The sequence below is a fragment of the Phoenix dactylifera genome, chromosome 3, assembly GCF_051530095.1.
Source record: "Phoenix dactylifera cultivar Ajwa chromosome 3, Ajwa_hap1_PhDact_Kaust_v1.1, whole genome shotgun sequence".
NCBI classification, from domain to species: domain Eukaryota; kingdom Viridiplantae; phylum Streptophyta; class Magnoliopsida; order Arecales; family Arecaceae; genus Phoenix; species Phoenix dactylifera.
The window spans coordinates 37,505,348-37,531,698 of NC_143192.1; the positions used below are offsets into that span (position 1 = coordinate 37,505,348).

The window sequence follows — 26,351 nt, forward strand, 5'->3', positions numbered from 1 at the left end:
CTAGTACTTTAGGCCATTGGTTGCATGCTGTTTGTGCCATTCTTGTCTTGCCAGAGTAAGTTGTAAAATCGATAAAAGCTGAAGACTTTCCCTATATGACCAAACAAATTTGTTAGCAAGTTACAAATAATCCATGAAGAGATGCATGCTCATTTATCTTCAGTTTTTGGATTGGTGATCAAGATTTTGGGTTCAAGGCATTTAGCAATGCTGATTTGTTAATAAGGTTCTTTCGTTAATCCCCACTTGCACTAAGTTATTTAAATCTTAAGTTTGTCCACAATGTTCACATTATATGCTTGTCCAGATCTCTTTACTTGTGGAAAGCCTAAACCTGGACCATGATCAAATAATCGAGACCTTTCTTTGATGATAATTTTAGCTCTCTCTGCGTATGTATATCTATAAACTAGAAGCTCTTCACCAATCACTTTTTCCACTAACATGCTTATTTGGATCTTTTTTAATTGTTCAATTTTTGGGTTGGTGAAGAGCTTTAGTAAGACGCCTTTCCCTGTATAAGAAAGAAATTTATTCAATTGGTTTAGCTATATATGCTTTATGATGCATTTTTCTTCATGCATTATTTTAGTCAGTAGTCTGGCCATGTAGCATATACAGAGCTTGTAGATATGCACTCCTGTGTGTGGTGCAGTCATCTTGCTGTGACTCCATATAGCGTTGGACTGCTCACTTTCCATTAAATCTTTGAGTGGAGTAAATGGTGGAAAATCCCTGATGGGTCAAGTGGAAGATCCTCCATTAATTATTATCTGCAACATGAAAATGCCTTCAAACAAGAAAATTATATGCTTCAAACAAGAAAATTATATGCTTTGGAGGTCTCCTATCTATTTATCATGCGCTAAAGGAAATGACATCTTCATTTCAACTTCTTGACTTGGGATTATATTGTTAGAATTCTTGCCTGGGATCTCGTGTGAGGCTTCAGAGACCTATTGTTGATTAGAAAGTAAATGGTGGAAAATCCCTGAGGGGTCAAGTGGAAGATGCTCCATTAATTATTATCTGCTACATGAAAATGCCTTCAAACAGGAAAATTATATGCTTTGGAGGTCTCCTATCTATTTATAATGCGCTAAAGGAACTTCATTTCAACTTTCTTGACTTGGGAGTATATTGTTAGAATTCTTGCCAGGGATCTCATGTGAGGCTTCAGAGACATATTGTTGATTAGAATTCACTTGCAGTGATCTGACCATTGGATGGTGCTAGAATAAAGTTCCTTTTGTTGGGAGTTTCATCAAGATTTCATGGCAGTTCAGCAATCTGGCTCCTAGCTAGCTCCTGAAATTTTCTGGATTTCGGCCACACCTTGGGGCTTCTAAAGCTCTTCTTAAATTTGCTCCAGCTCTTTTGGTCTATCATTAAGTGGTTACCAGTATAAGGCAATTCAAAGAATTTCTTAACTTCATGCGAATAGACCATCTGGCAACTATTTTGTCATTCTTCATTTTTGGAGATTTTTTCCTCTGCTCCACCACTCTTCTGGATTTTCTGCAACTCTTTTGGTGGTCCTAGAGATTTTTTCCTCTGCTCCACCACTCTTCTGGATTTTCTTCATCTTTTCTCCTTTGGATTAATTTCTGGTTAGGGAAAAAGGGTTTCTATAAGTGGTCCTCACAGACATTAAATTAGTTATAACTGCCATCACATTATTGTGTGGGGCATTTAGGCCCCGTTTGGCAAATCTTTTGGTGGGCTAGAAAGCACTTTCTGGCCCTTCAAAAGCACTTTTGGATGGTATAGTGGTGCTTGGTAAAAAATTGGAAAGCTGTTTTGGCTTTGCCAGAAAGCTAAAAACGTTTATTTGAAAAAAGTTCTATTTTGGAGCTTCTCTCCAAAAGTGCTTTCTGGAATGTCGGAAAGCTATTTTGGTTTTAATGAAATTTTTTTGATGACGAAAATGCTCACCAACAAATCTCATGATACGTCCTATATTCTATAATATCATATCATAATATATTATTACATTATAAATATAATATAATAATAATAATAAATTAATAAAATATTATGTTATATTATATTTTATTATTACATTATAATAGAATAATATAGCAATACAAAATTATAATATAATATATAAGCATAATATAACATATCAATGCAATCATAATATTATATTATTATAATAATAATAGTTTTTTATGATGATATAATATATTATTATTATATTATAATATAATATTAATAATATAACAAGATAATATATTATATTATCTTACATTTATTATATTGTATTACATGATTATATTATTATAATATAAATATATAATATAATATTATTATATTACAATAATGCAATCTAATATAATAATATTATAATAATAATATAGTATTATTATATGACAATATAATCCATTATTAGATTAGATTCTAATACATTATATTATATTATATTGTTATATTATATTACAATATTATTATCTAATATTATATTTTATATTGTCATAATTATAATAATATTATATAACATTATATTACATTGTAGTAATATTGTACTATTAATAATACATTATTATATCATATCATATTATGTTATATTATCATGCTATAGTATTCAATATTATATTATACTATATTATAATAATATTATACAAAATAATAATATTTTAATATGTAATAATATGTAATATTATATTGTATTATACTCTACTATGTAATATCTTTTATTGTCATTTTATCATACCAAAAGTACTTTTTCAGTTTGGTTATTAAACATATGTTAAAGCTTTACAGCACTTTAAAAATGTAATTACCAAACAGCAAATAGTTTTTTATAAAAACTCTACTTTCGGAAAGCTCTATTTCTGAAAAACTCTAAAAGCTTTATTACCAATAGCAATCCTAAACAGGGCCTTAGACTGTCTACTCCATTCATATCTGTATGACAATCTGGCAATATTTCCATATGTTTACGAGTTGATTCTTGTTGTACTAATCTATGTTTATTAATCATGTAAAAAAAATTATTCCGTAGGTGCAAAGAAGGCACGTGAAGTTGTTTTTAGTGTTTTATCAACTGCATGTGATGATGGTGATCTTACAATTCCTGAGGCCGTGGAAGCTGTTTGGCGCATCTTTAGACAAAACACATTGCAACTTTACAAGCTAAATGGTATTGTTGAATCTCATGATCACTTAAGAGCCATATCTTTCAACAGCACATCCAAGGTTGGTTCATTAGAAGAGAATTTAGTATTTGTCCGAATTATCTGGGCTGATGCTTCAGGCCAACACAGATGTCGTGTAAGTTCGTCTTTCCCTCAAAAAAAATCAGAGAGACACATGTATATTCTTATTAGGATTCTTAACATGTCTTATTTTCTTGCATTATCTTTCATTGACAAAACTGAAAAGGTCAATAATTGTAAACCAAGAGAACATACTTCTAGCAACAAATAAAGAAATTTTAGAATAGAAAAAAATGACTCTTATAGGGGAGACATCTAAGAATTGTTTACAGCATGGTTATATCGTGAAATAGACCTAAAACTTAAGCTATTGTTGCTGATGGAATGACATGCAGGGGTACCAAAATATTAATTAGCTTTTCATCTTTATGTCACGTGATGTCTTTATGGCATGGAATTGAGGTCTTTAGTAATCTTTTGCACTTGGCAGAATCAAGCATGCTAATGTTGAAATCATTACATCAGCAATCTTAGGGGAGCAAAATATTACAAATCAATACTGATATTGATGCATATGCGTTAGAAATGCTCATGTTTATCAGGTTGTACACAACTTTCTTCTAGGCACTTATGTAAGTTATGCATTCATTGTTGTGCATGTACCTATGTTTGTATATATGTTTATCTTGTCTATGCATATTTTTTAATAACCTAGGACCTCATCCAAAAAGACTAGCTGGAAGGTGCTATATTTGGTTTCCTTGGTCCTATATAAGTACCCAAGATCTACTCAGTGCATAACCGATATGGGACTAACACACACCTGTACAAGTACTCACATACTCTCCTTATTTAAGCCTTGCATTTTTGCTTGGCTAAGGGTCTAAATCAATTCAAATCTATATACAAGTACCGCAACTCTAAGCACAAATACCACAATCATCTCATGATCAGCCTAAATGAGCCCGTGTTGCAGCGTATCCTATTCCACATGAGCCATAGGTCGGGTATCATATGTCATAATCTAGGATTTCACCCAAAAAAACTAGTCAAAAGATGTTATTTAAGTTCCTTGGTCCTGTATAGTACCCAAAATCTATCCAGTGCATGACTATTGTGGGCAAGGTTGGCCGCATCAGTCAATACTGTACTATATCAGGCGTATCATACTAGTACTGAACCAAGAAGCAGTCTCGTACTGTACGACACTCGGTATGCCTTGCTGTCTTGTATTGTACTGCGCAAGATTTGCTGTTTCGGTACCCAAACCCCGTATCGGTGCCATACTAGCATAGTGTAGGTACGGTACGATATGAATTTTTTTTAGTGTACTGTGTCAATACGCCACTCATGCTGAGTACCGGTATCCAAGGTTCGCCGTCTCGGTACCGGACCCTGTATCGGTGCCACACTAGCACAGTGTTGGTATATTACGGTACGGAATTTTTTAGCATACGAAGTGTCGGTACATCATCCGTATCGGAGAGCGGTACCAAATAGGTATGGTATGGTATACCCTGTACCGCTCGGTTCGGATCAGTACGACATACTATGCCGGTATCGAACCAGTACGGTATGCCACATACCGTCCGGTTCGGGCCGGATAGCGTACCGCATACTGATGTTGTAATAGGATGGTATCGGTATGAGCTTTGGTACTGAGATGACGAACCTTGATTATGGGACTAAACATATAGCTGCATGGGTGCTCATATATACGAGGAACCATGGTTCGTTGTAATTATTAGCACTTAGCATGGGTGTGTCTACATCTTTCCGAACTTTTGTGATTTGTGACCTATAAGTTTTTCTTATGATACATAGAATTAGACTAATTGAAACATCTTGACTTAAAACCAGACCTGACTGCCTCTGGACTTTCATTTTTCACAACAATCAATGCAAAATAACTATAACAATGTAGGATAGTTGCTTAGAGTACCTTAAACTGCATGCCTGAATGGGATACTATGAATTATTGACCACATTCTATACCATAATACAGCATGTACATGAATAGCTTTTGATTTTTCTCTCCACTTTTTCAATTACATGATGCTTGAAAGTTGAGCAAAAATTTTCATCTTATAAACTGATTAACTTTATCTATTGCTTATTCAGGTTGTCCCAGCAAAGCGTTTTTATGAAGTTGTTAAGGACATAGGTGTGGGTTTGACTCATGCATCGATGGGAATGACTTCATTTTGTGATGCTCCAGCAGATAAGACCAATCTGACTGGTGTGGGTGAGATCAGATTGATACCAGATTTATCAACAAAATATAGGATCCCATGGTATAGATATTTTTTTCCTTTGACATGTTTCTACTATAAATTATTTGCCTGTTTCTTTAAATTTCTTTTTTAGTTAATATTTCTGTCCCTGTCATTATTTTTATTAAATGCATTTTCAGACTGAAAGAATATTATTCACGTACTATCATTCTGATGAATGTTATGTTGCTGCTAATCTATAAGAATGCCAGCTTGAAACCTGAATTACATGAAAACATGATTAAGGCCTCGTTTGGGGGAGCTTTTGGAGGGCCAAAAAGTAGTTTCTGGCCCTCCAAAAGTACTTTTGGATGAAAAAGAGTGTTTGGTAAAAAGTTCAAAAAGTTGTTTTAGCTTTTTTAGAAGACTCAAAATAGCTTTTTGGAAGAAACTCCATTTTGGAGCTTTCTGAAAAAGCTATTTTGAGTTATCGAAAAGTTATTTTTTTGACCAAAATACTCATAATAAAATATAACAATTATATATTTTGTCTCTTTATAAACCTAAAAATCTGTTGGAGCCCTAACAAGGAATCCTAGTCGTGGATCAGGCTCCCTTCTATGCAAGAAAAGGTATTCTTGTTTCCTATTATTATTTTATACCTTTATTATTGTCTTATACTATAAATATAATATTATATTACATTATATCATAATACATTAATATGTTATGTTAAATAATTTAATATTATGTTATATTATGAAAAATTAATGTACGCTAATAATTATAATATTTTGTACCTTTATTATTGTATTATACTATAAATATAATATTATATTATATTATATCATAATACATTAATATGTTATGTTAAATAATTTAATATTATATTAAATTATTATGCTGTAGTATACAATATTATATTACTATATTATAATAATATTATATTACATTACAGTAATATTATACTATATCATATATTTATATATTAATATATGTTATATTTTATTATGCTTTGTTGTATAATACTATGCAATGTCCTTTATGGTAATTTTGTCATACAAAAGTACTTTCTCAGTTTGTTTACCAAATACATGTTAAAATACCACAACACTTTAGAAATGTAATTACTAAACAACAAACAGCTTTTTATAAAAGCTCTACTTCAGAAAGCTCTACTTCCAACAGCTCTACTTCCAAAAGCTCTACTACCAACAACTCCCCGAAACAGGGCCTAAGCTGTAATATTATGATCTGATTTATGTATACCGATATTACTTGCATAATATTAGGGCATGTCATTGCACATCTATGTCACATCTATGTTACTACACATGGTTCTAATATTATTGAGTGTGTAATGATTCTAAAATGATGCTTTTTGAATGAGAGATATTTTGTTAGTCATTTTATTCAAATTCAAAGCTATCTTTCGGCTTAATAGGGCAAGACAAGAGGAGATGGTATTGGCTGACATGCACATAAAGCCTGGTGAAGCTTGGGAATATTGTCCAAGAAATGCCTTACAGAGAGTCACAAAAATATTGAAAGATGAATATGATCTGGTGCATATAGAAGCTTTTCAGTCAAATATGCACTTTAATCTTCATTTTGCTTATATTACCCAGTTTTTCTTAATGTGTAGGTTGTAAATGCAGGCTTTGAAAATGAGTTTTATCTCCTCAAAAATGTTGTAAGGTATATTTTTCAGTTAGTTCTTTTACGCTCAAATGTTTGCCCTCGTTCTGGGTCTTAGATCAAAGAACATGTGCAGAGAAGGGAAAGAACAATGGGTCCCATTTGATATGGGCCCCTACTGTTCTACTTCAGGATTTGATGCTGTATCTCCTATTTTACAAGAAGTAAAATCTGCTCTTGAATCCATGGATATTTCAGTTGAGCAGGTAACAATATATATCCATCATGTTTATTTTCTTTTCTTTGCTAATAATATGCTATGTCTACCTCACAAATTGTGCTTATAGCCTTTCAATTTCAACTGGATAAGTTAAATTCTTTGAACTTTAAAGGATAAATGGAATATTTTCTTGGCAACTCAAGTGCTTTAACTGTCGAGTAAAATTTGCACTGTGTTGAGGGTTCTTCTGAAGCACGATTGAATCATTTCTAAATTCTATCATGCATCTTGATTAAGCCAATGTTGCTCAACAGCCTGAGTAAATTTATCTTGCAGTTCATTTTGACAATTGTGATATTCCAACCTAATGATGAACTCTAGCTACAGAATAGCCCAGGATAAGACCTTTTGTTAGGGCACAAAACTAAATGAAGGAATCAATGGGAGTTATTGGGAAAAAAATTATACAAAATGGTAGTCACCTACGAAGAAAGAATGACTATTATGTTTTGGTTATATCAAAATTTTTTATTACAATTAAGAAGCAAATTCATGATTCATATGCTAATACGTCGTTTGTGCGGTTATGTTGCTTCTGGTTCTTGCTGGTGCTTCTTAAATCATATAGCTTGTATTCTGATAATTCAATTGTTCTTTGTTAATATATGTGATCATTAATTATCTTAATTGAAGCAATCATATTCACTATCATCTATGACATTTTGTATATGCTTGAAGTGTTGTTACCTTTGATATTGTATCTGAAATGTACCTTTTCTCCCTGGTCACTTAAGGTAGCCTATTAGTGTTTATATATTTTATTAAACCTTTGTTGTCATGACAGCTACATGCAGAATCTGGAAAGGGACAGTTTGAAGTAGCATTGGGGCATACAACTTCGAATCTTGCAGCTGATAAATTGATCTATGCTCGTGAGGCTATCAAGGCTATTGCTAGAAAGCATGGATTATTAGCAACCTTTCTTCCAAAGTAAGTTTGTGCTCCCTATCATTGTTGAAGGGTAAAGGAAAGAAATGATCAAATTATAAGGTGAATCCTGTTCTGACTTTTTATGCAATAGGTTCTAGCATATCACTATATAAGTGATAAAAATAATGTTAATATGTTGCAGATGCTAAGATAATGTTAAGGGACCATGCAAGATGACATGGGTATAAGCAAGAAAGATTAGAGCATTGTTTGAGGAAAATGTAAAATTCAAATTGAAGGTAATGCAAAGAACCAGAGATGTAATCAGTAGCAGACTGAATTGTATTATCTGGAGTCTGGACATATGACACTGATGTCGAGTGTTAGCGTCCAGAAATGTTTGGATAGGGGATCTTTCAAAAGATCGGACATTGTGACATGCCCATATTATATTAGATGTGTCCTTAAGAATGTATAAATAAATGTATAAAATAAATATATATTTTTTGGATCAACTGCTTTGTAATTTCATAGAATTCATAAAACCTTGTCCTTGTCAAATGTTATATTAGACTTGAAAAATTAATAGGTATAGGTGCCTGTATTCTGAAATTTCCGATGGTAGATTTCCAAATTATAACTACTAATCTTGGCATCTTCTTTTCATCTCTTGCTATTCCCATAGGTACTACTTGGATGATATTGGCTCTGGATGCCACGTGCATTTAAGTTTGTGGCAGAATGGCAAGAATGTTTTCATGGGATCCGAGGTACCGACTACTCAATATGGAATGTCAAAAGTTGGGGAACAGTTCATGGCAGGAGTTTACTATCATCTTCCTTCAATCTTAGCATTTACAGCTCCACTTCCAAATAGGTGACATTTCCCTTATTCAATGATTTTCTTAACCAGGGATGATATATTTTTAGTAATACGAATAATTGATGTCACAGTTGTATGGTGATATACTTAAGTGCTTGTCGAGCCTCTATGAGCTGTTCTTTACTGCTATTGAAGATTACATCTTTGAAATATATTTCTATACACTATTTATTTTTGTATTACTATTTCTATTTAGAGCAAAAAATGATTGGCGATTGGTTGATAAGCAATGGGCAGTGCTTTAGTTGGTCCGTCAAGCATTGATTGCATTCGTTACGCATTCATCGTGAAAGTAAAAGTTGACTTCGTAAGGCTATTTAGTTAATGTGTAGATTACTTGAGGAATTAAAAACAGTCCCTACGATTATTAAAGATAACTATAAGGAAAAAGAATAACTAAAAGATAAAATGCAATTTAAGAAAAGATAACTGAAGGATAAAGTTATTATTTATAAGAGGCAAAAAGACCTTAAAGCATCTGGATTGTGGGTTGGATGGGTTGTTGGGAGGGGGTACAAAAGATAATAGTTTTCTAATTTCTTTTCCAAGATTATTTTCTTATTTTCTTTTTATATATAAAGGGAAGGAAGATCATGCTTGTGAAAATTTCCAGGTCCAAATTATTGAGTAGGCATATTCCAATAATTGGACCAAGAATCTCCTCCAAACAAAGGAGATGTATGACCATTGGGGATTGCCCGGTGCAACCAATGTGTTCACTTGCTACTTTTATGTCTACTTACTACCAACTTTCCGACATAATCTCCAATTGCCATGTACCCTCTCTAAACATTTCCTTATTTAATCTTCATGGACCACATATATTTGTCCATCGCTCCTTACCACATATTTAGGGGAAATAACGTGCTTTGAACAATTCTCAACTTCTATGATCTTTCTAATAAAATTTTATGCTAGGTTACACCCATGCATGCGATGTAAGCCACTCTTGTTGCCTCTCTTAAAGACTCTTTGGATTGAGATGTTTATCAGTCAATGTCTTAGAATTAAAGAAAACATTTCGTTTTGCTTCATGAGCCTTCTAGGTGTTATCTAAATTATGAACCTTTTTTTTTTTTGCATATGGGCTCTCAAAAGTTTTGATTTGCGCGCATGATTCTGTAATTATGCATTTTGCCTGTAAGCCAGTTCATATATATGCACTAATTCTCTTTCCATTTGCTACCATTAGTGGTTGTCAGCCAAACAGTGAACAGAATCATCTTATCATGGTTAAAGGTTAAGTTTGAATGGTATGTTGGAGATGGTATGTGTCATTTTGCCAGTAAAGCTAGTTTAGCAGCTAGTTAACCACAAGGGCATTTGTGCAAAATAAAAAATATTTGAAAAGGTAATTATGCCGAAGGCAAAGTTCCAGGGCCATCATGCAAAATTGAAACTCCCGTGGTTAAACATGCAAAAATTCATATAGTCCTGAATGGGAATGCTTGATGAATGAAAATCCATGTAGCCGAGCCCATATAGTTGGACCAAGGCCTGATGGTTATGGTTATGACGGACTTTTATTGTTGTTTAAAATTTAAATTGGTGGTGGTGCCTTCTTATAATTGCTTCTATACTGAATTGAAACCTTCTTTTCATGTTTGTCATAGCACATTGTTCATTGTAAGAAGTGTTAGGGGTGTAAAGGGGGGCCACAAATCTTTAGTCCTATACTGCTTGAGTAGTGGAAAGGATTGTGCTTATAAGGGGTCTCCATTCCCTTTCTCTTGTGAGATGCCGTTTGGACAAAGCCATGAGGGATATCTTCCGTCCTGGAAAGGCAGGGGGACTCTCCAAAGCGGACAATACCTTGTGACGGGACGCAACCCCTTTTTCTGCTCTAACAGATAGGGCGCCCTGAGTGCGTGGACCTCCTCCCGCACAATCCGTTCCACTCGGGGGGATAGTGTTAGGGGTGTAAAGGAGGACCACAAACCTTTAGTCCCATATTGCTTGAGTAGTGGAAAGGATTGTGCTTATAAGAGGTCTCCATCCCCTTTTCCTTGCGAGGCGCCTTTTGGACAAAGCTGTGAGGGGTATCTCCCATCCTGGAAAGGCGGGGGGGACTTTCCAAAGCGGACGATACCTCGTGACGGGACGCAACCCCTTTTCCTGCTCTAACAAGAAGCATCACGAAAATTGCTTATATATCTTTTAATAAAGGCGAAACAAGATAAAAGTACATTAGAGACCAAATTTCTATGAGTAAAGCTGATCTTCAACAAGTATATATGAAATTAGGGCATAAGCAAAAAAATATGATGGGTAGAAGGAAATTCTACTTGATCAAAGCACTAACAAATGAAAATTAGAAGCTCATTACATTAGGCTCATCCAATAGGTATGTGGTAAGATAGCAAACCTCAATGTATCATCGACATAACTTCTTCCATCTTGAATTATATTTCCCAACAATGTTAAGTCCATTTTATATGGCGTGATCTTTTATTTTTGGTCACCAACTTGAATGAAGCCATCAACAAGGGCATGATGAACTAAGAACTTAGGAGAATTTTAAAGGATAAGGTTCTAACTGTGCAATCAGATAATTTGCATATAATGTTAGTGGTTAACATCTACATGTCAAGGTTGAGGTAGAATGACAATTACATGATACCTTCAGCTTCTTTTGATTACATTAGATCTATTTTTCTAAGTATATGATCATGGGACAATATGAAAATATTTAACGTAGCAATATTTTAGAGCAGCAAGTACAAAAATTGATTTCAAGTGGCATCATGTGATAATGTTTCTTAGTACCAGACCTTGTACTTGTAAGATACTGGTATGGATTAGTATGATACGGTAGACCCCTATACCAAGTACCAACACATGGTACAATGTTGGAGTCAGTACAAAACCTGTATCATGTGTTGCTATAGCATATGCTAAACCTCCAGCTGTACCAGTACCATACTGAGTTGGTATGGTATTCCCCGTGTCTGCTAGCATTGGTCAATGCTTAAAACCTTGTTGTATGATACTTCAAATAGGGGTTTCCGCCAGAGTCTATGATGCATCTTTGAAGAATTTTCTGTTTTTACAAGTCCTGCGTGGAGACTTTATATATAACAAGACTTGCTCGTCTGTTCATTATTTACTAATTTTCTCATGTTTCAGGCTTTCTGTTATCATTATTTACTATTTTTCAATTAACCTTTCAACTCTGACTGGATCCATGGACAGTTGTCCGTGATTTGTTTAGAGCACATTTTCGTTATGTCATATATGTCCATGAGATTGTGAGCACAACATACATAGTATGTTATGTATGTGAATGTTTAAAGTGTGAGTTTGTGCACACTTCTATTAGAAGCATAATATACAATTTACTCCATGTAATTATGGTTTGCAGACTGTGTTGAGAATAATTTGAGTCTGCATATGTGTATTTTGTTTGTTTATATGGCACCAAATGCTTTTATGGGGTAATTTTATTTTAAATGTAACCTTCTTGGAAGATTATATCAAACAGGAGTTGTATATGGTAATTTTGGTGGATATTAGATTGCCTTGTATTGCATGCTTTTGAATTTCAAAATTTGTTGATTTTCTTTATGCTGGGGTATGTTGTATTACATAGTTTATTCTGATGCTTTAAATAATTTGAATGTGTTTTATGTAGTTATGACCGGATTCAACCAGATACATGGAGTGGAGCATATCTTTGCTGGGGAAAAGAAAACAGAGAAGCTCCATTGAGGACTGCATGCCCCCCTGGTGTGCCTAATGGGCTTGTAAGCAACTTTGAAATCAAGTCCTTAGATGGGTGTGCAAACCCTCACTTGGGTCTAGCTTCAATAGTTGCTGCTGGGATTGATGGCATTCGGAGAAGTCTTACCTTGCCTGAGCCTATTGGTATGAGTTTATCACAATGCATACCCAAAAAAATATTGTGTTGAGACCAAAATTATCTTGTGACAGTGACTCTCTCTCGATACACATGACAAAAAAAGTGGCCATTGTCTCATATTAATCATAAAGCATACAATTTTCTTTGTCCTGCTTACAATAAGATTACCATATGCATTTCATGCATCCTAAAGAAATTTGAATACTGTTACTCAAACCAAACCGCTCTCTTGATCCTAAAAGTGTTTTAGGGTTTTCAATGACGATCTTTACTAGTAAGAATCCTATTCAACTATTATGGATATGCGCTCATGAGCATGCGTTAGCAAGGAGAATGTCCACTGGAACTTCTCTCTGTCGTTCTCTCTCTCTCTCTCTCTTCATGGGTACACCCCATAAGGGCCTCCCCTCAACCCTAACATCAAGTATGGATTCTCAGCTATATGTTTCTTCCAGCTCCCCACCCATGGTGTGGCTTGCAAGCAGCAGCAGCAGCAACAGCTGAGCCTCTCCGCAGTCTGTGGCATACAGCAGGGAAGCAGGCTGCAAGTTTACTGCCTCCCAGCCTCAGATGGAACCATTTCAGCCAGAAAAGATAATAACAGTAGATGAAATGATCAGGAGAAAAAAGAGTAAAATAAAACATTGGTCTCAGATTTTTCTTCTTAAATAAGAAACTTGAAACTATGTGAGAGTGGTGAAGCCAGTACTATAAAAGTAGCTGAAAGCCAGGTATAACACACGATGGAAAAGCATACTGTGCACCTTGGTGGCACATGCAGGTGCAATTTTCTTTTACAATAAAAATAGCATATACAGGAATTTGGGGTCACTTGGTGCATTGATTTATTGCATTAGTCTCATCTTTCAACTCCAGTCAGTCCTCTAGTCAAATTGTGCTTCACCTAGACAAACCCTCCCTAGAGTTTCTCCCACACTTCTAAAATAAGACTACTTTGATGCGACCAAGATAGGATGGCTCCTACTACTAACAGGTTTAAACCTTTGGGCATGGCCCCAGGATTTCTTGTCCTACAAGGAGTAGTGGCTGGACTATAATGAAATGTGGACCTAAAAAGTCATGCCTCACAATGTGAGATGTACGCATTGGGCATTCTCATAGGTCTGGGGTCATAAATAGCATCCAGAAATCATCCAAGTTTGTCCAAAATGTTTGAAATAAGATGGTTCACATATAATTGAACAATCATTTGCACTCGGGTTCCTTCATTATAAAAACATGTAGCATCGGTCCTTGATAATCTGTTGTGAACCTTATCTAACTTGGCCAAAATATCTTATGTTTATGTTAATCAGATACTGAGGTTTGATTATATACTAGAGAAACCAAGGTTTGTCATCTCGGTATCAGACCCTATATTGGTACCATGTTGGTATTGTGTCGATACGCTTGGTACAGAGGTCGGTTCGGGGTATTGAGATTTGATATGCCCTCTGTATCAAGTATCAATTCGGTACTGGTGTGGTGCATCATGCCTGATCTACTAGTATGGCAAACCTTGGGAGAAATAGTGGATAATCATAATAATTTGTTTCCAAGGTTTGTTTAGACATTCTAGACACATTGTCTAAGAAAAATGTTGTATAGTACAAATATGCGCCATCTTTTACCCCTTTAAGAATCCAGTCAGAGTACATCTGTTAAATTATTATTTTTTTAGAGAAGGATATAAAAATTTTATTTTTCTAAGCAAGGTTTGCTATACTAGTGCATACCTTCCTATATTGGTTCGGTGTACTGAGGCTTGATATGAGGCCTGAGTCTCAGTACACCGAACCAACCCCCATACTAGCAATACCAATACAATACGACATGGTGTTGGTACGGGTTTCAATACTGAGATCGGAAATCTTGGCTCTAAGCATTCCGAATTACTGATAGAGCTTCACTACTTGAATATATTTGAGGATGGTAATGTTATCATTCTCATTTGACAACTAGCCAATATTAGATTTTGATTATTTTATCAATTATTTTGACTATTTTATCAATTATTTTGACTTATTTAAAAATTATCCATAGTTAGGTCATGGATACCTTATTGAACGATCTTGCAAACCAAGTGGGCCAATTCAAACATCATGACTTGCTGCATGCAGCCTAGCCATCAAAGTGTCATTGGCTAAAACTGGCACCCAAGAATCCCTCAGGTTGACAACTTGGTAACCACAATCATTTAGATTAGGTGCCACATCTTACTCCTACAACCACTTCCTAAACATGCTTAACTTTTTTGATAGTGTTGTCAACTTCCTCGCTCTCCCATGCCTGCTTCAGTTCTACTATCACACTCATCTTAACTCCAATAACTAAGGTCAACAGCATGCTGAGGACCATACACGAGAACTTAATCTTTCCTGATAGTGTGGTTTCAACCAAACTTGCTCTCAACTCTGGTTAATGTGTTACAAAGCTTCCAAGTGGTGGTGCAGCTTTCTAATCTGGCAACTGGACATTCATTACCATCTTATCTCATCACCATAAACAGCAACAGACGAGACTCCCAATTCTCTCTAGTGAGGATAGAATTAAGGAACAGCAAAATGTTCTCTTATGAATTCACAATTCGATCAAGAGGGTTTCCTATAATGCTCGTCTTATGCTAGCGTGTCATTCAATTAATTAACATCTAATTGCTAAATCATCCTATTGGTACCATATAAATGTCTCAAGCAACAAATGGTTGTTGGCTTTTCTAGGGTATTGTCTTCAACAGTGATGAAATATATTGGGTATACATGCATACAATATGACAAGATACAAGCAGGTCTCTGAAAACTTGTTTTCTTGCACGCCCACATTCTATTTTTGATACTGTTTTTGCAAATTTATGTTACATATTCCTAAGAGATGTTGCATACTTTCATGAGTACTTCTAGTTTCTATTATACTTTATTTGTTTAGCTAAGTTTGCATGATCACATTTACTAGTAGTTTACATTTTCTTGGATTTACTAACCATTTGTCGTTTGAGTTTCAAGAGGATATAGCTAGTGAACATTATTTTCTGTTTAACACTTAGTAATTAAGAGGCCCAGCATGAGAATTTTTTCTATATTATTTTATGGCTTGTTCTACTCTTGTCAGTGCTTGTGTCTTCAAATTTTTGAAGTTGTGATTTCATTTCCATGATAGAAGCCTCATATTAGATATGTTGAGTTAAGAACCACCTCTTTTATTGCATGTGGTGGAGAAAAAAGGGTATCATAACCTGAAAAATGGTAAAACTACATTCCTCTTAGACTAACAAATTGTTTGTACTTGCAGATGTTTTTTTCATAAACTTAGTGAACATTAATTTTTGACTTTTATGTCTCTCTCTTATGCAACCTCAAACATTACATTTATTGTCAGTTCAAAAGGAGAATGACAATAGGACTATCTTATTAACTGACAAATTTCTTTTTTTACTGATGGAACAGAAACGAATCCTTCTTTTCATGGTTCAAAACTTAGAAGGTTGCCAAAAGAATTGGGTGAATCTATAGAAGCACTTTCTGGGGATGAGATTTTGAATAAATTAGTCGGTGAAAAACTTGTAACTGCTGTTATTGGGATTCGCAAGGTAAGCTCTTGGAAGTATTTTCCTTCATCTATTAATAAGCTTTTCAAGCCAAGTATTAATCAGTTTAATGTAGTCAGACTTATAAACTAACTCAAAAATTAGCAGACATTGCACAATGTAATGCTATTCTTACATGAACGTATATCAATGTTAGACATTTGTCCAAAAAAATTAGTCATTTTGCTTTAATTGATCCCAAAATAATCATATATTTGTAACAAACATAAAAGTTCTGTCATGGATCATAAAGAGATGTGCTCTGTGTAGGACTAGGTGGCATGAGATTTAGCTTGGATTGGTGTTTGGAGAGGTCCTAAAGGAAATCTCATATGGGGATAATTAAGATTTGATGAGACCCACAGTTACATGGTTCAATTGATTGCTTGTTTTGGTTGGATTTGAGATTTGAGTTTCAATTTTTGATAAATCCAAGTTCATGATGGGGTGAGCAAGTATTCTTCCATTCTATTGGCTTATTTCTTATAACTTTTTTGTTTCCATAGAGGAAAGAGAGGGGGGGGGGGGGGGAGGGGGAGGGAGAGGGGGAGAGAGAGAGAGAGATTGTCTATTGCCCTAGCTGGAAGATTCATGGTCCGTCATGTACACAGAAAATCAGCACGAACAATCATAACATACAACACCCGTAATGGTCAGAAACAAAATTTTGAAGTTTTGCAGGTTTTTAACCATCCATCAAGTAATCACAATTCACATTTTTTAGTTACAGTATTAGTCATCGTGTCAAACTTATGGTAGGCTATATAATTAAGGATCCCAAGGGCTTACTTGTTCCTCACATTTCTGTCATTTTGAGTGTTTCCAAACCATAAATCATATCAAAACATTTCTTTACCATTGGAAAAATGGCTTGCGGAAATTAGTGCATAGGAAAGTAACCGCAGAACATTGTTTTATTTTTTAAAAAATATTTTTTAAATCTTTGGAGTTTGGACTATAAGTAATGGTATGGTTTATTTATCCAGCAGGCACAGCATATATTTTCATCAAGTTGGAGGCTTTAACTTTTTTCCATAGATTTGTAGATCTGTCTTCTCTCATTCTTTTTCTATGTTTTCCTATCATCTTATAATTCATAGCCAGTATTAGGTTTTATAGAATGCATTCAAAATAAGGTGAATTGAGTGGTGAGTGGCCAATATCCCCGTAGGATGGCCTTACATGAAGTTATGAGTTTCAAAGTTGCCATGGTAATCATGTTGCTCTTTATTTAGAACTCTGTGATAAGCATCAATTATGAGACTGGATTTTGGACAATTATTACCATTTCAACTAGCATGCTTCTAATTATTAGGAAAAAAGACAACATGCCCTTTGTTGTTTTCTGTCATAGTGTGCATCTTTTCTGGACTACTCCAGTAACATTGAAACCGTTCCCAACCCAACAAGTTCTTTTCTTAAGTTGTGTTAGTACAACATCTTCCTTCAAATATCCATACAGAAATCAAACAGTCCATTTATTACAGGCCCACCTCTTTGTAATGACTCAGTTAGTTAATGCTGACATTAACTGGAGGATGTTATCTGGAATATGATGAACTTAGAAAAAAAAGTATGCTTCTGAATAATAGAGATGTGACGGACTTCAAAAATACAACCATAAATTTCACTGCAAGTACCATTTATATTTCCTGGACCTTTACCTAAAGCCCCCTCTGACACTTAAACATAGGTTTTTAAGAAGAAACTTTTCGATATTTAAAAGATCCACACTATTTTGAGGAACACAAGATTTCTCGTAGAAACTCAAAATCAAACTAAAAATAGTGCAACAATGAATTTATCACTGTGATGATAAATTTGATACACGTACTGATAAAGATGTCCTATCTTCCAAGATTGTGCTCTCTCTCTCTCTCTCTCTCTCTCTCTCTCTGAGTGCATTTTTTTTCTTTTTCTAAGCAACGGGAGGTAGCCCTTCCCACAAATACCCCAGCTTACCAAGCTGGTAAAGGCTTTGATAGTTGGATCCTGGGGTTCAACGTTCAACTATCAAAGCCTTTACCCGCTTGGTAAGCTGGCACCTTTCCAGTACTATGCTCGATGGATCCAATATATCATGTTGAATCATGATATCTAGTTCCAAGTAGTTTATGACATTCTCGTGCCCTTTCATCAAAACCATGTTCTCCATTGCTTTCTTAGAGCCATTTTGCGTGATGAGTTCATCAACTGCGTAAATGTACTAATGGAGTTTCCTATTTCATTAGTTTTCCACCTTTGCTGTTATTATGGTTTGTACTCTGTCCCTGACCTGATCTTGATGCCATTTTTGAGGTTTGATTTTTATTTGCTACTATAATGAGGACTTCAAATGTGAGATGAAACTAGTGGACAAACTTTTAATGCCTTGATGTGGAATCTGAGGTAAACTTTTTATTGTCACACAATGCTGATATCCTATTTAATGATTATTTTTAAAGACACTGCAACTTTTTCTCATCAACAACTACTGATATAATCCTGTTCTTGCCAAATAATTGTCCCATTATAATTATATTGTGGAAGTTTGGTTTGTGCCTTAACATATGCTAATCTTTCTCCATCAATACTGTCAACTTCGTTACAATCATGGTAGAAAGCATGAATGATTGATTTGACAATTTTTCTTAGAGTCTCAAAACATGTAATTATTCCAATGCCAAATGGATACTATTACTTCTTGATGTTTATTAACTTAGTAAAAGAAAAGGTAGCAAAAAGATACTAAGAAAATAAGCGGTAACTATTTGGTCGAGCTTGTTCATCTTTTACACTCAATGTATAACCTTTTCCATTGCAAATTATTTTACATCTGTTTCATTTAATCTTTAGAATTGTACAATCATCATTCATATATGTATTGTTGATTTCACCATTAATAGGTAATTTTATATCAAGCCATGATTTGCAAAACTTGGTTTTGGTTTAGGCTGGGTCTCCTGAGTGTCCTTTTTGTTGAATTTAGTAGTTCCGGCTCCAATTTCTTCATTTCAGCCCAAAAAAGATGATTTAGTACTGTTAATTGGTCATTAGCAGTCCAACATGGTCATTCGGACCACAGGTCAGGTTTGGGTTTGAAAAATGACTTGCTCAAAGAACCAAGTCTGGTCGGGGTCATATCCATTTCTACCTAACCGGTATTGGCTGATTCAACTCTGCCAAATACTCATGACTGCTTCTGTAGCCCCTTAATCAATCACCCCATTCTTGGACCTTGTCAATGACTTTAGTAGTGGCATTTTGCACAAACACCCTTTTTAGTTCTTCACTTGATATTTATATTACTATTGGGTTTCCTTCTGTTAAGGCCTGATATACATTGTTAACCTCTTCCCAAAGTGCTAGAGCTTTTGGGTTCTAGCTGTTAGATAACATGGCATCAAAGCCAAAGGTCATTGGAAATCCCCATTTAGGCCATTTTTTGTTTTTTTGTATCACCCTATCGTTATCTTGAGTCTTTTGTTCTCTTAAATTGTTATTTGAGGCATTCTTGATTTGTTATCTCAAGTCAGTGTGTTATCCAGTTCCCACGGCGGTTGGAGGGAGGGGGCAGGGTTGTGAAGGCTTGATGCACATTGTTGACCTCTTCCAGACATCGGACAAATGGTGCATTTTTCTTGTCTTGCATGGATACATACCTAGACCTGACTTAACCCGAACTCAAATGCATCAAGTTGGGTCTATGCTTGACTTAAACTAGCTCAAATTACTTGATAGACCTAATATACTTGCTTGGAACTGTCCCAACCTAACGGGTTAGTCAATGTGCTGATCCAGGTCCAAAATCTTGACCGGAAGGAAAATAGGTCACATCTGGGCCATGCTTGACCTGGTCTGAACCTGGCATGGTTGATCGCCTAGAAAATCAGAAATGAAAAAAAAGGAGAAAAAAGTCAAGAAAATGACCAGACATCATTTTAGATATATCATACTGTGCTCCTATTTATGGCCACAGGAGGCATCGCTTTGATGGTTTAAGAAACAAGTTTGACATCTTGTTAAAATACAATACATGATTTGCTTTTTGGTGACAAATTTGCACATGACAGCTCGATTATCTATGAGATTTAAGCTATAAGATACCATACCTTATATCAAAAAGTTAGCTTTCTCTGAGAATTCAAAATCAGCAGTTTTTCCAAGACATGTGAATCTGTGTTTAAACCTGACAGAATGCTTCTTAGAATTCACAAAACTTTTGGTATGGATATGCAAGTTTTTGTCCTACTCCTATCAATTAGTTCCAGGTGAAACTTTGAGAAATGAGCAAAACTGGAACATTTTAGTTTTGATTGAAGCTTCACACCTACGTTTATTCTTTGATGCATGCTTTTTAGTGCTGGGCCATGCTAGTCCATTGTAGCCGGCACATAAGACCAGCCATCACATATCGTGCTTGGTCGGTACAAGCAGTCGGCATGAGTTGGTATCACTCCTATTAACTTGTCTTCTTTAACATACTTCAATTCAGAAAGGGCTTTTAAATCTTTTTTTTTCTTGTTCTGGCATGCTGTGGTATGGCAAGACATGGCATGTGGCTAGCTGACCACTGGTCAGCATGCCTTGTGCCATTGGCAACTAAATCCATACTTTGATGCAGTAGCAATTGCTTCGCAATTGTGTTGTTTATTTTTCCTGATGTGCAATTACAGATAATAATTATGATATCGCCAATACCTTGCATTTTCATGTAGCTATTTCTGTCAGAAAAAAAGCTAGTAATTTTGTAGATTATCTGAATCACAAATGTGGTGTCTAACAGGTACATGATGTGTAAAATTTTATGTATATTATACCAAATTAATCAATGGTAAACTTTAGAAATAAGAGCAATCAAGAGATAAATAGCATATAAACAATATGAAGCTTTTTGTGGAGGAATCATATGAAGGAAGCATATCTAGCAGAAGCAATTGGTCTTCAAAATAAACTGATATCATCACTCAAGACAGTTGTCACTTTGTCTCATAAGTCATAACTATGTCAGTCTTTTTTAAATGCGCTCAATGTTTACTTACATATGTTATGGACTTGGTCATAGCAAGAGACTTTAAGAAGGTTTTGGATTCTCATAATTGAACATGTAGATTTTGTAGGATTTTTCTAGAAAATTAGGATTCCTTATGTATGTATGTTTGTGTGTATGTATGGAGACACATCTCTGAGACCAACACTTCACATTGGAAGAAGTCAGTTCTCATAGTTCATATTCTTATTCAAATCCTCACTCCCATCCTTCTATAACTTTAACGGTATAGTGTGTGAAGCCTTTTTCTTTCTTTTTTGTTTTTTTTAAAGGGATTGTCGTCAATGTTCATGATAGTAAATGCATTTCTTTGGGATGTTCTTGCACTGCCCATTTGTTACAAACCATAGACAATTGAGCTGCTCTTCCAACAAGATGAACTGATTTTGACATAATAGCCAACTTGACCATGTCAAATTTGCTGAACTGAAAATGAAAGACTCAAATGATTTTGATGAATCTAACTTGGCCTTGTCAAATGAGCTACAATTTGTTCCTATGAGAAAAAAAAAGAAAGAAGAGAGATCTAATTCCGCGGATTTTCAAGTACCATGAGGTGAAGTTTTTGACTGATGTTTTCTCAGTATTTCTAATTCCATGCCTTCTCTTTTTCACTGATGCAGGCAGAGGTTGACTACTACGGAAAGAATAAAGATGCATACAAAGAACTCATTCACCGATACTAGTAAGCTAAATGTTTCTAGGTTGAGTAGTGGAGAAAATATCATTTATCTTATGAATCACTACAGTCCTGGCCTAGAAGACAAGTCAAACGCATGCATAGTTTTATCTGTTTAACTTGCATACCCAGTTAAAATGTTGTCACTCTCATTTCTCCCATTAATTTTGTAATGGTTATTCAGCAGTGGTGACTGTCGAGATTCTGTGACAACAAGCATCAATTTTCCAGGCCAACTTTTTGTTTATTGGATGAGAAAAATCATCATGAATGAAAACAAATTCATCTTGCATCATTTCCTTTCTTGCTCCTTGTCACAACTAATTCGCTGAACTGTTTGCATGCATGCTTTCTTCTAGAAGGATTATAATCATGTTCTCTATGATAGAAGAGAAGCAACCTAGTTTTGACATCCCTGGGTTATTCTCATAGTTTTCATTTTACAGCCCTGTAGCGGCTGTCAGACTTAATAATTGAAATTGTTTGATCCATAATATATCCAAAACTTTCAAGCCAAAATGGTTTGCTTGTTGGACAAATGGGTGTGGGTGGTTGCTGGGTGTCATCAATTTGTTGGGATCCAGCATTTAAAAGCTCCATTTTTTTTTTCTTTTTATGGTCCCATGTGCTTCAAATCCATGAGCTAGAATAGGTTTGAGGCTGGATCGGGTAGAGTCCGTCCAAGCTTGAGAGTAAAGTTGCTTCGAGGTCAAGCTGCCCTGCCAAAGTAGGTCCAAAGCCAGACCAAGCTTGAGAGTAAAGTTGTTTCGAGGTCAAGCTGCCCTGCCAAAGTAGGTCCAAAGCCAGATTAGGCCGAGCTTGAGCTAGGCCATTGATTGCTGGTGTGGATTCTGCCCGAGTCTGGTCCGCTGGAGGTAGTTCAACTACTTTTAGTAAAATTTTTATGGGTTGGTACCAAGATTCTGGTTCGAACCCTGTGAAAAAGGCTCTAGTGAGAGAAACTCTCTCTAGAGAGAGAAAAGACTAACGGCTAGTCTTCGGGGGGTGTTTCGATGTCCAACGGCTTGTCTCCGGTTGGTCCAGGAGGTGCTGCGACTGCCGCGTGGGGTGCTCACGGCAGCTGTGGTGGTGGAAAGGCCCTGTTTCGAGCCTCAGGGTGGTCCGTTGTCCATCGGCTGGTGGGCTCGGGGTGGTTGGAAGGGGCGGCGGTGGTCTGGTCTCCGGGGTGCTGTCTCTGGTGGCTAGGGCGGTGTTGCGACTGCCACAAGAGGCGGTCAGGGCAGCCGTGGTGCAGGAAGGCTCTGGTTCGAGGCTCCGGTGGACTGTCCATCGGCCGGTGGGCTTAGGGCGGTCAGAAGGGGCAGTGGGGTTCTAGTTTCGAGTGCTCCCGGCGGTGATCTATGGGGAGATATCCATGGGGCAGCCATTGCGGCGGTTTGGTGGAGTGCTCACGGAGGTCGCGGCCGAGAACGCTCTGATTCGGCTGCTTGCTTCGCCTAGTTGGGTCAACACTTTTGTATGGTTTTCTCCTAAGCTTTTTGTGTGTCCCAAGTGCTTTAGATCATACCGATGGCCAGGGGGTCCAACATCGGAGCAGACGATGGGGAAGAGGGTGGAGGTGGCAACTCAAGGCAAACGTACGGCATCGGGGAGCCGGGTGGAGGGATCTAGGGCCCGAGCGAGATTAGGGCCCTGGGTGACTTGCTGACCCACGGAAGTGGAGGTGGCTCGGTTGAGCTGCCATTTCTCGATAGGAACTCCTGGAGGAGTCTATCAAGGTTGCCCGCCAGGAGTGGGAGGGACTGGCGGTGATGGGCCACAGTCTCAGTCGGCGGGTGCCGGTCGAGTGGGTGGCCAAGGATGTGGCCGCCCGGTTGAAGAAGGCAGGGAAGGTGGTGGCAGTGACACTAGCTGACGACCATTTTGCCCTGCATTTTCGGTCATCGACGGATCAGGACTGCGCGTTGTTGGAGGGGCCATGGGTGGTGGCGGGGTAACTCCTCGCCATGGAGCCATGGGCACCGAATTTTCTGCCCAGGGAGGCCCCCTTGGAGACCGTGGTGGTCTGACTTCAACTACTCGGGCTGCCGTCGGAGTACTGGTCGACCTCGACCATTCTCGACATCGCGGCTCGGGTAGGGCGGCCATTGGCCGTGGTGGGGTGACCGAGGAGCGACGAGCCATGGGCTTTGCCCGGGTGAAGGTGGCGATCAATGCCACCAAGCCCCTCCTCTTGGGGGTCCGGATTCATGGGAAGATGAAGGTGCTCTTGCAACCCTTCGTCTTCAAGAACATCCTGGATTTCTGTGTCCAGTGCGGTAGGATCGGGCACACAGCGCCCATCTGCCGGTTCTCGGAGCCAGCATAGACGGAGGAGGGAGCCCCCGTGGTTGTGGATATCGGGGACGACCCTGGGGCACCGAAGCCATGCCCCGTGGAGGGTGACCCTGGGCCAATTTACGGCCCGTGGTTGGTGGCGACCCATGCCTGACTTCCACGGAAGAAAGGGCTACCACTGCCGAGGAAGACGACTGCGCCCGTGGCCGAGTCATCTTCAACTCGATCGTCCTCCCCGATGGCTTGCCCCAGTCCTCCTGCGTCCCCGCCAAACCTGGAGGGCTGGTAGAAGCCAACAAGGTGGCCCGCCGCCGCTCTCTGCCAAAAGGGCAGCCAGAGGTGGTGGTCGGGCTCTCGGGCTCCGGTATCCAGCCCGAGGGCTTCCGAGTCGACCCGGCCCCCGGCTCGATCGTAGGCCTGGGTGACTCAGTGGCCCCGGCGGAGTAGTAGGTTGGCCCAAGCATTGCACCAGTGGGCCAGTCCACGGGCCCATCCAACAAGTGGCCTAGGAACCCTGGGCTACTATTGGATTTGGGCCCCGCTGTTGTGGGCCGGGGCTGGATGGGGGGACTGGGCCGCGGCCCTGCTAGGACACAGCTGCATGGGGCATGTGTGCCTTGCGCGGCACGTGTGATGGGCCAGTAGGCCTGTCGCGGGGTTGTGGACCGCGGGCCCAAGAGCCGGGGCTGCACGTGCGTAACAAGGGCAAGGCCCCTGTGGATGCGAGCCTTCCGGAGGGGCGGATTCAGCTGGGCCCAAGCAGGCCCGCCGGTGGGCCTAGGTCAGGCCGTCCCACGAGTGGGGTTGCAGGCCCCGTTGGGCCCAGCTCTAGTGTGTGAGGCTCAGCCACAGGGAGTGGACCTGAGGGGGGGCCTTCGTGACTCTAGGTCCGAACCGGTTCAGGATATTGGACGAGTTGGGTGACTCAGGAGTGATGGGGCTCTAGAGGGCTCAGCTGGGGGAGTGGCTGCGGTCTTCCAGTTTACCTCTCTGGCCTTGGTGGTGGATTCGGTTCCCGAGATCCACACCTCTCGAGGCCCTGCAAGGGTGTCTGCAATGCAGAGGGAGGCTGTCTCGGGCGGGTCGGGTTTGGATGGTGAGACCCATTTGGCCGGGGACCAAGTCATGGTGGGTTGCCCCGAGGGTGACGCACTGGTGGATTGGGATACGTCTGCACCTTTGCCGCCCGGTGCAGGTGACCCAGATGGTGATGAGGGGGCCACGAGCAGGCTAGTGGTGGATTATTCTATGGTTGTGCAACGGGTTAAGGCGGCTATTATGCAGGTCATCTCCGGAGCCATTGTGGATGACGTTCAGTGGGGTGGCATTTATCCCGAGGTGGAGATGGATCCTGAGGCCCGGGGGATGGACGTGCCTGTGGCCGACCTCTCGGATTTTTCTCCATGAAGATTCTAGCACTGAATTGTAGAGGGGCGGCAAAGCCGTCTTTCGTGTCGTCTTTCAAGAGGTTGGTGCAGATTCACGAACCAGAGATCCGCTTCCTCTATGAAACACGTCTGTCCGGTAGAGTGCTTCGCCGAGTGCAGCGGCTCTTAGAGGCAGACTGGAGATCTACGCAGTAGAATCCCAAGGACTGTCCGGGAGTATTTTGGCAATGTGGAAGCGGGGTGTGGCGTTAGTAGACATTTTCCACAATTGTTCTCAACAGGTTATTATGGTTGTCTCAGAACCCAACGCAACACCGTGGGTTTTAAGCGGCGTGTATGCGAGTACTGATCATAGGACTAGGAGAGTCCTGTGGGATGAAATCACCCATTTAGTTGCCCAAGGGTTTCTGTTAGCGGTGGTGGAAGATTTCAATTGTATCCAGGATGCTAGTGAGAAGAGGGGTGGAAGGGCT

General features: G+C 38.3%; 1 protein-coding gene across 2 annotated transcripts in view; it reads left to right on the forward strand.

Moving 5' to 3' along the window:
* The window catches only part of NODGS (nodulin/glutamine synthase-like protein), a 33,721-nt gene extending 11,234 nt beyond the window's left edge, over positions 1–22,487 (forward strand). For both annotated transcript variants that reach the window (XM_088718222.2, XM_088718223.2), the window contains 10 exons: positions 3,005–3,273; positions 5,280–5,452; positions 6,816–6,936; positions 7,017–7,069; positions 7,146–7,275; positions 8,074–8,219; positions 8,845–9,036; positions 12,674–12,906; positions 16,345–16,487; positions 22,137–22,487. In XM_088718222.2, the coding sequence (XP_088574348.2) occupies positions 3,005–3,273; positions 5,280–5,452; positions 6,816–6,936; positions 7,017–7,069; positions 7,146–7,275; positions 8,074–8,219; positions 8,845–9,036; positions 12,674–12,906; positions 16,345–16,487; positions 22,137–22,199 (1,523 nt within the window). In that variant the 3' untranslated portion in view covers positions 22,200–22,487. The remainder of the gene's footprint in view (positions 1–3,004; positions 3,274–5,279; positions 5,453–6,815; positions 6,937–7,016; positions 7,070–7,145; positions 7,276–8,073; positions 8,220–8,844; positions 9,037–12,673; positions 12,907–16,344; positions 16,488–22,136) is intronic.
* The last annotated feature ends 3,864 nt before the right edge of the window (positions 22,488–26,351 follow it).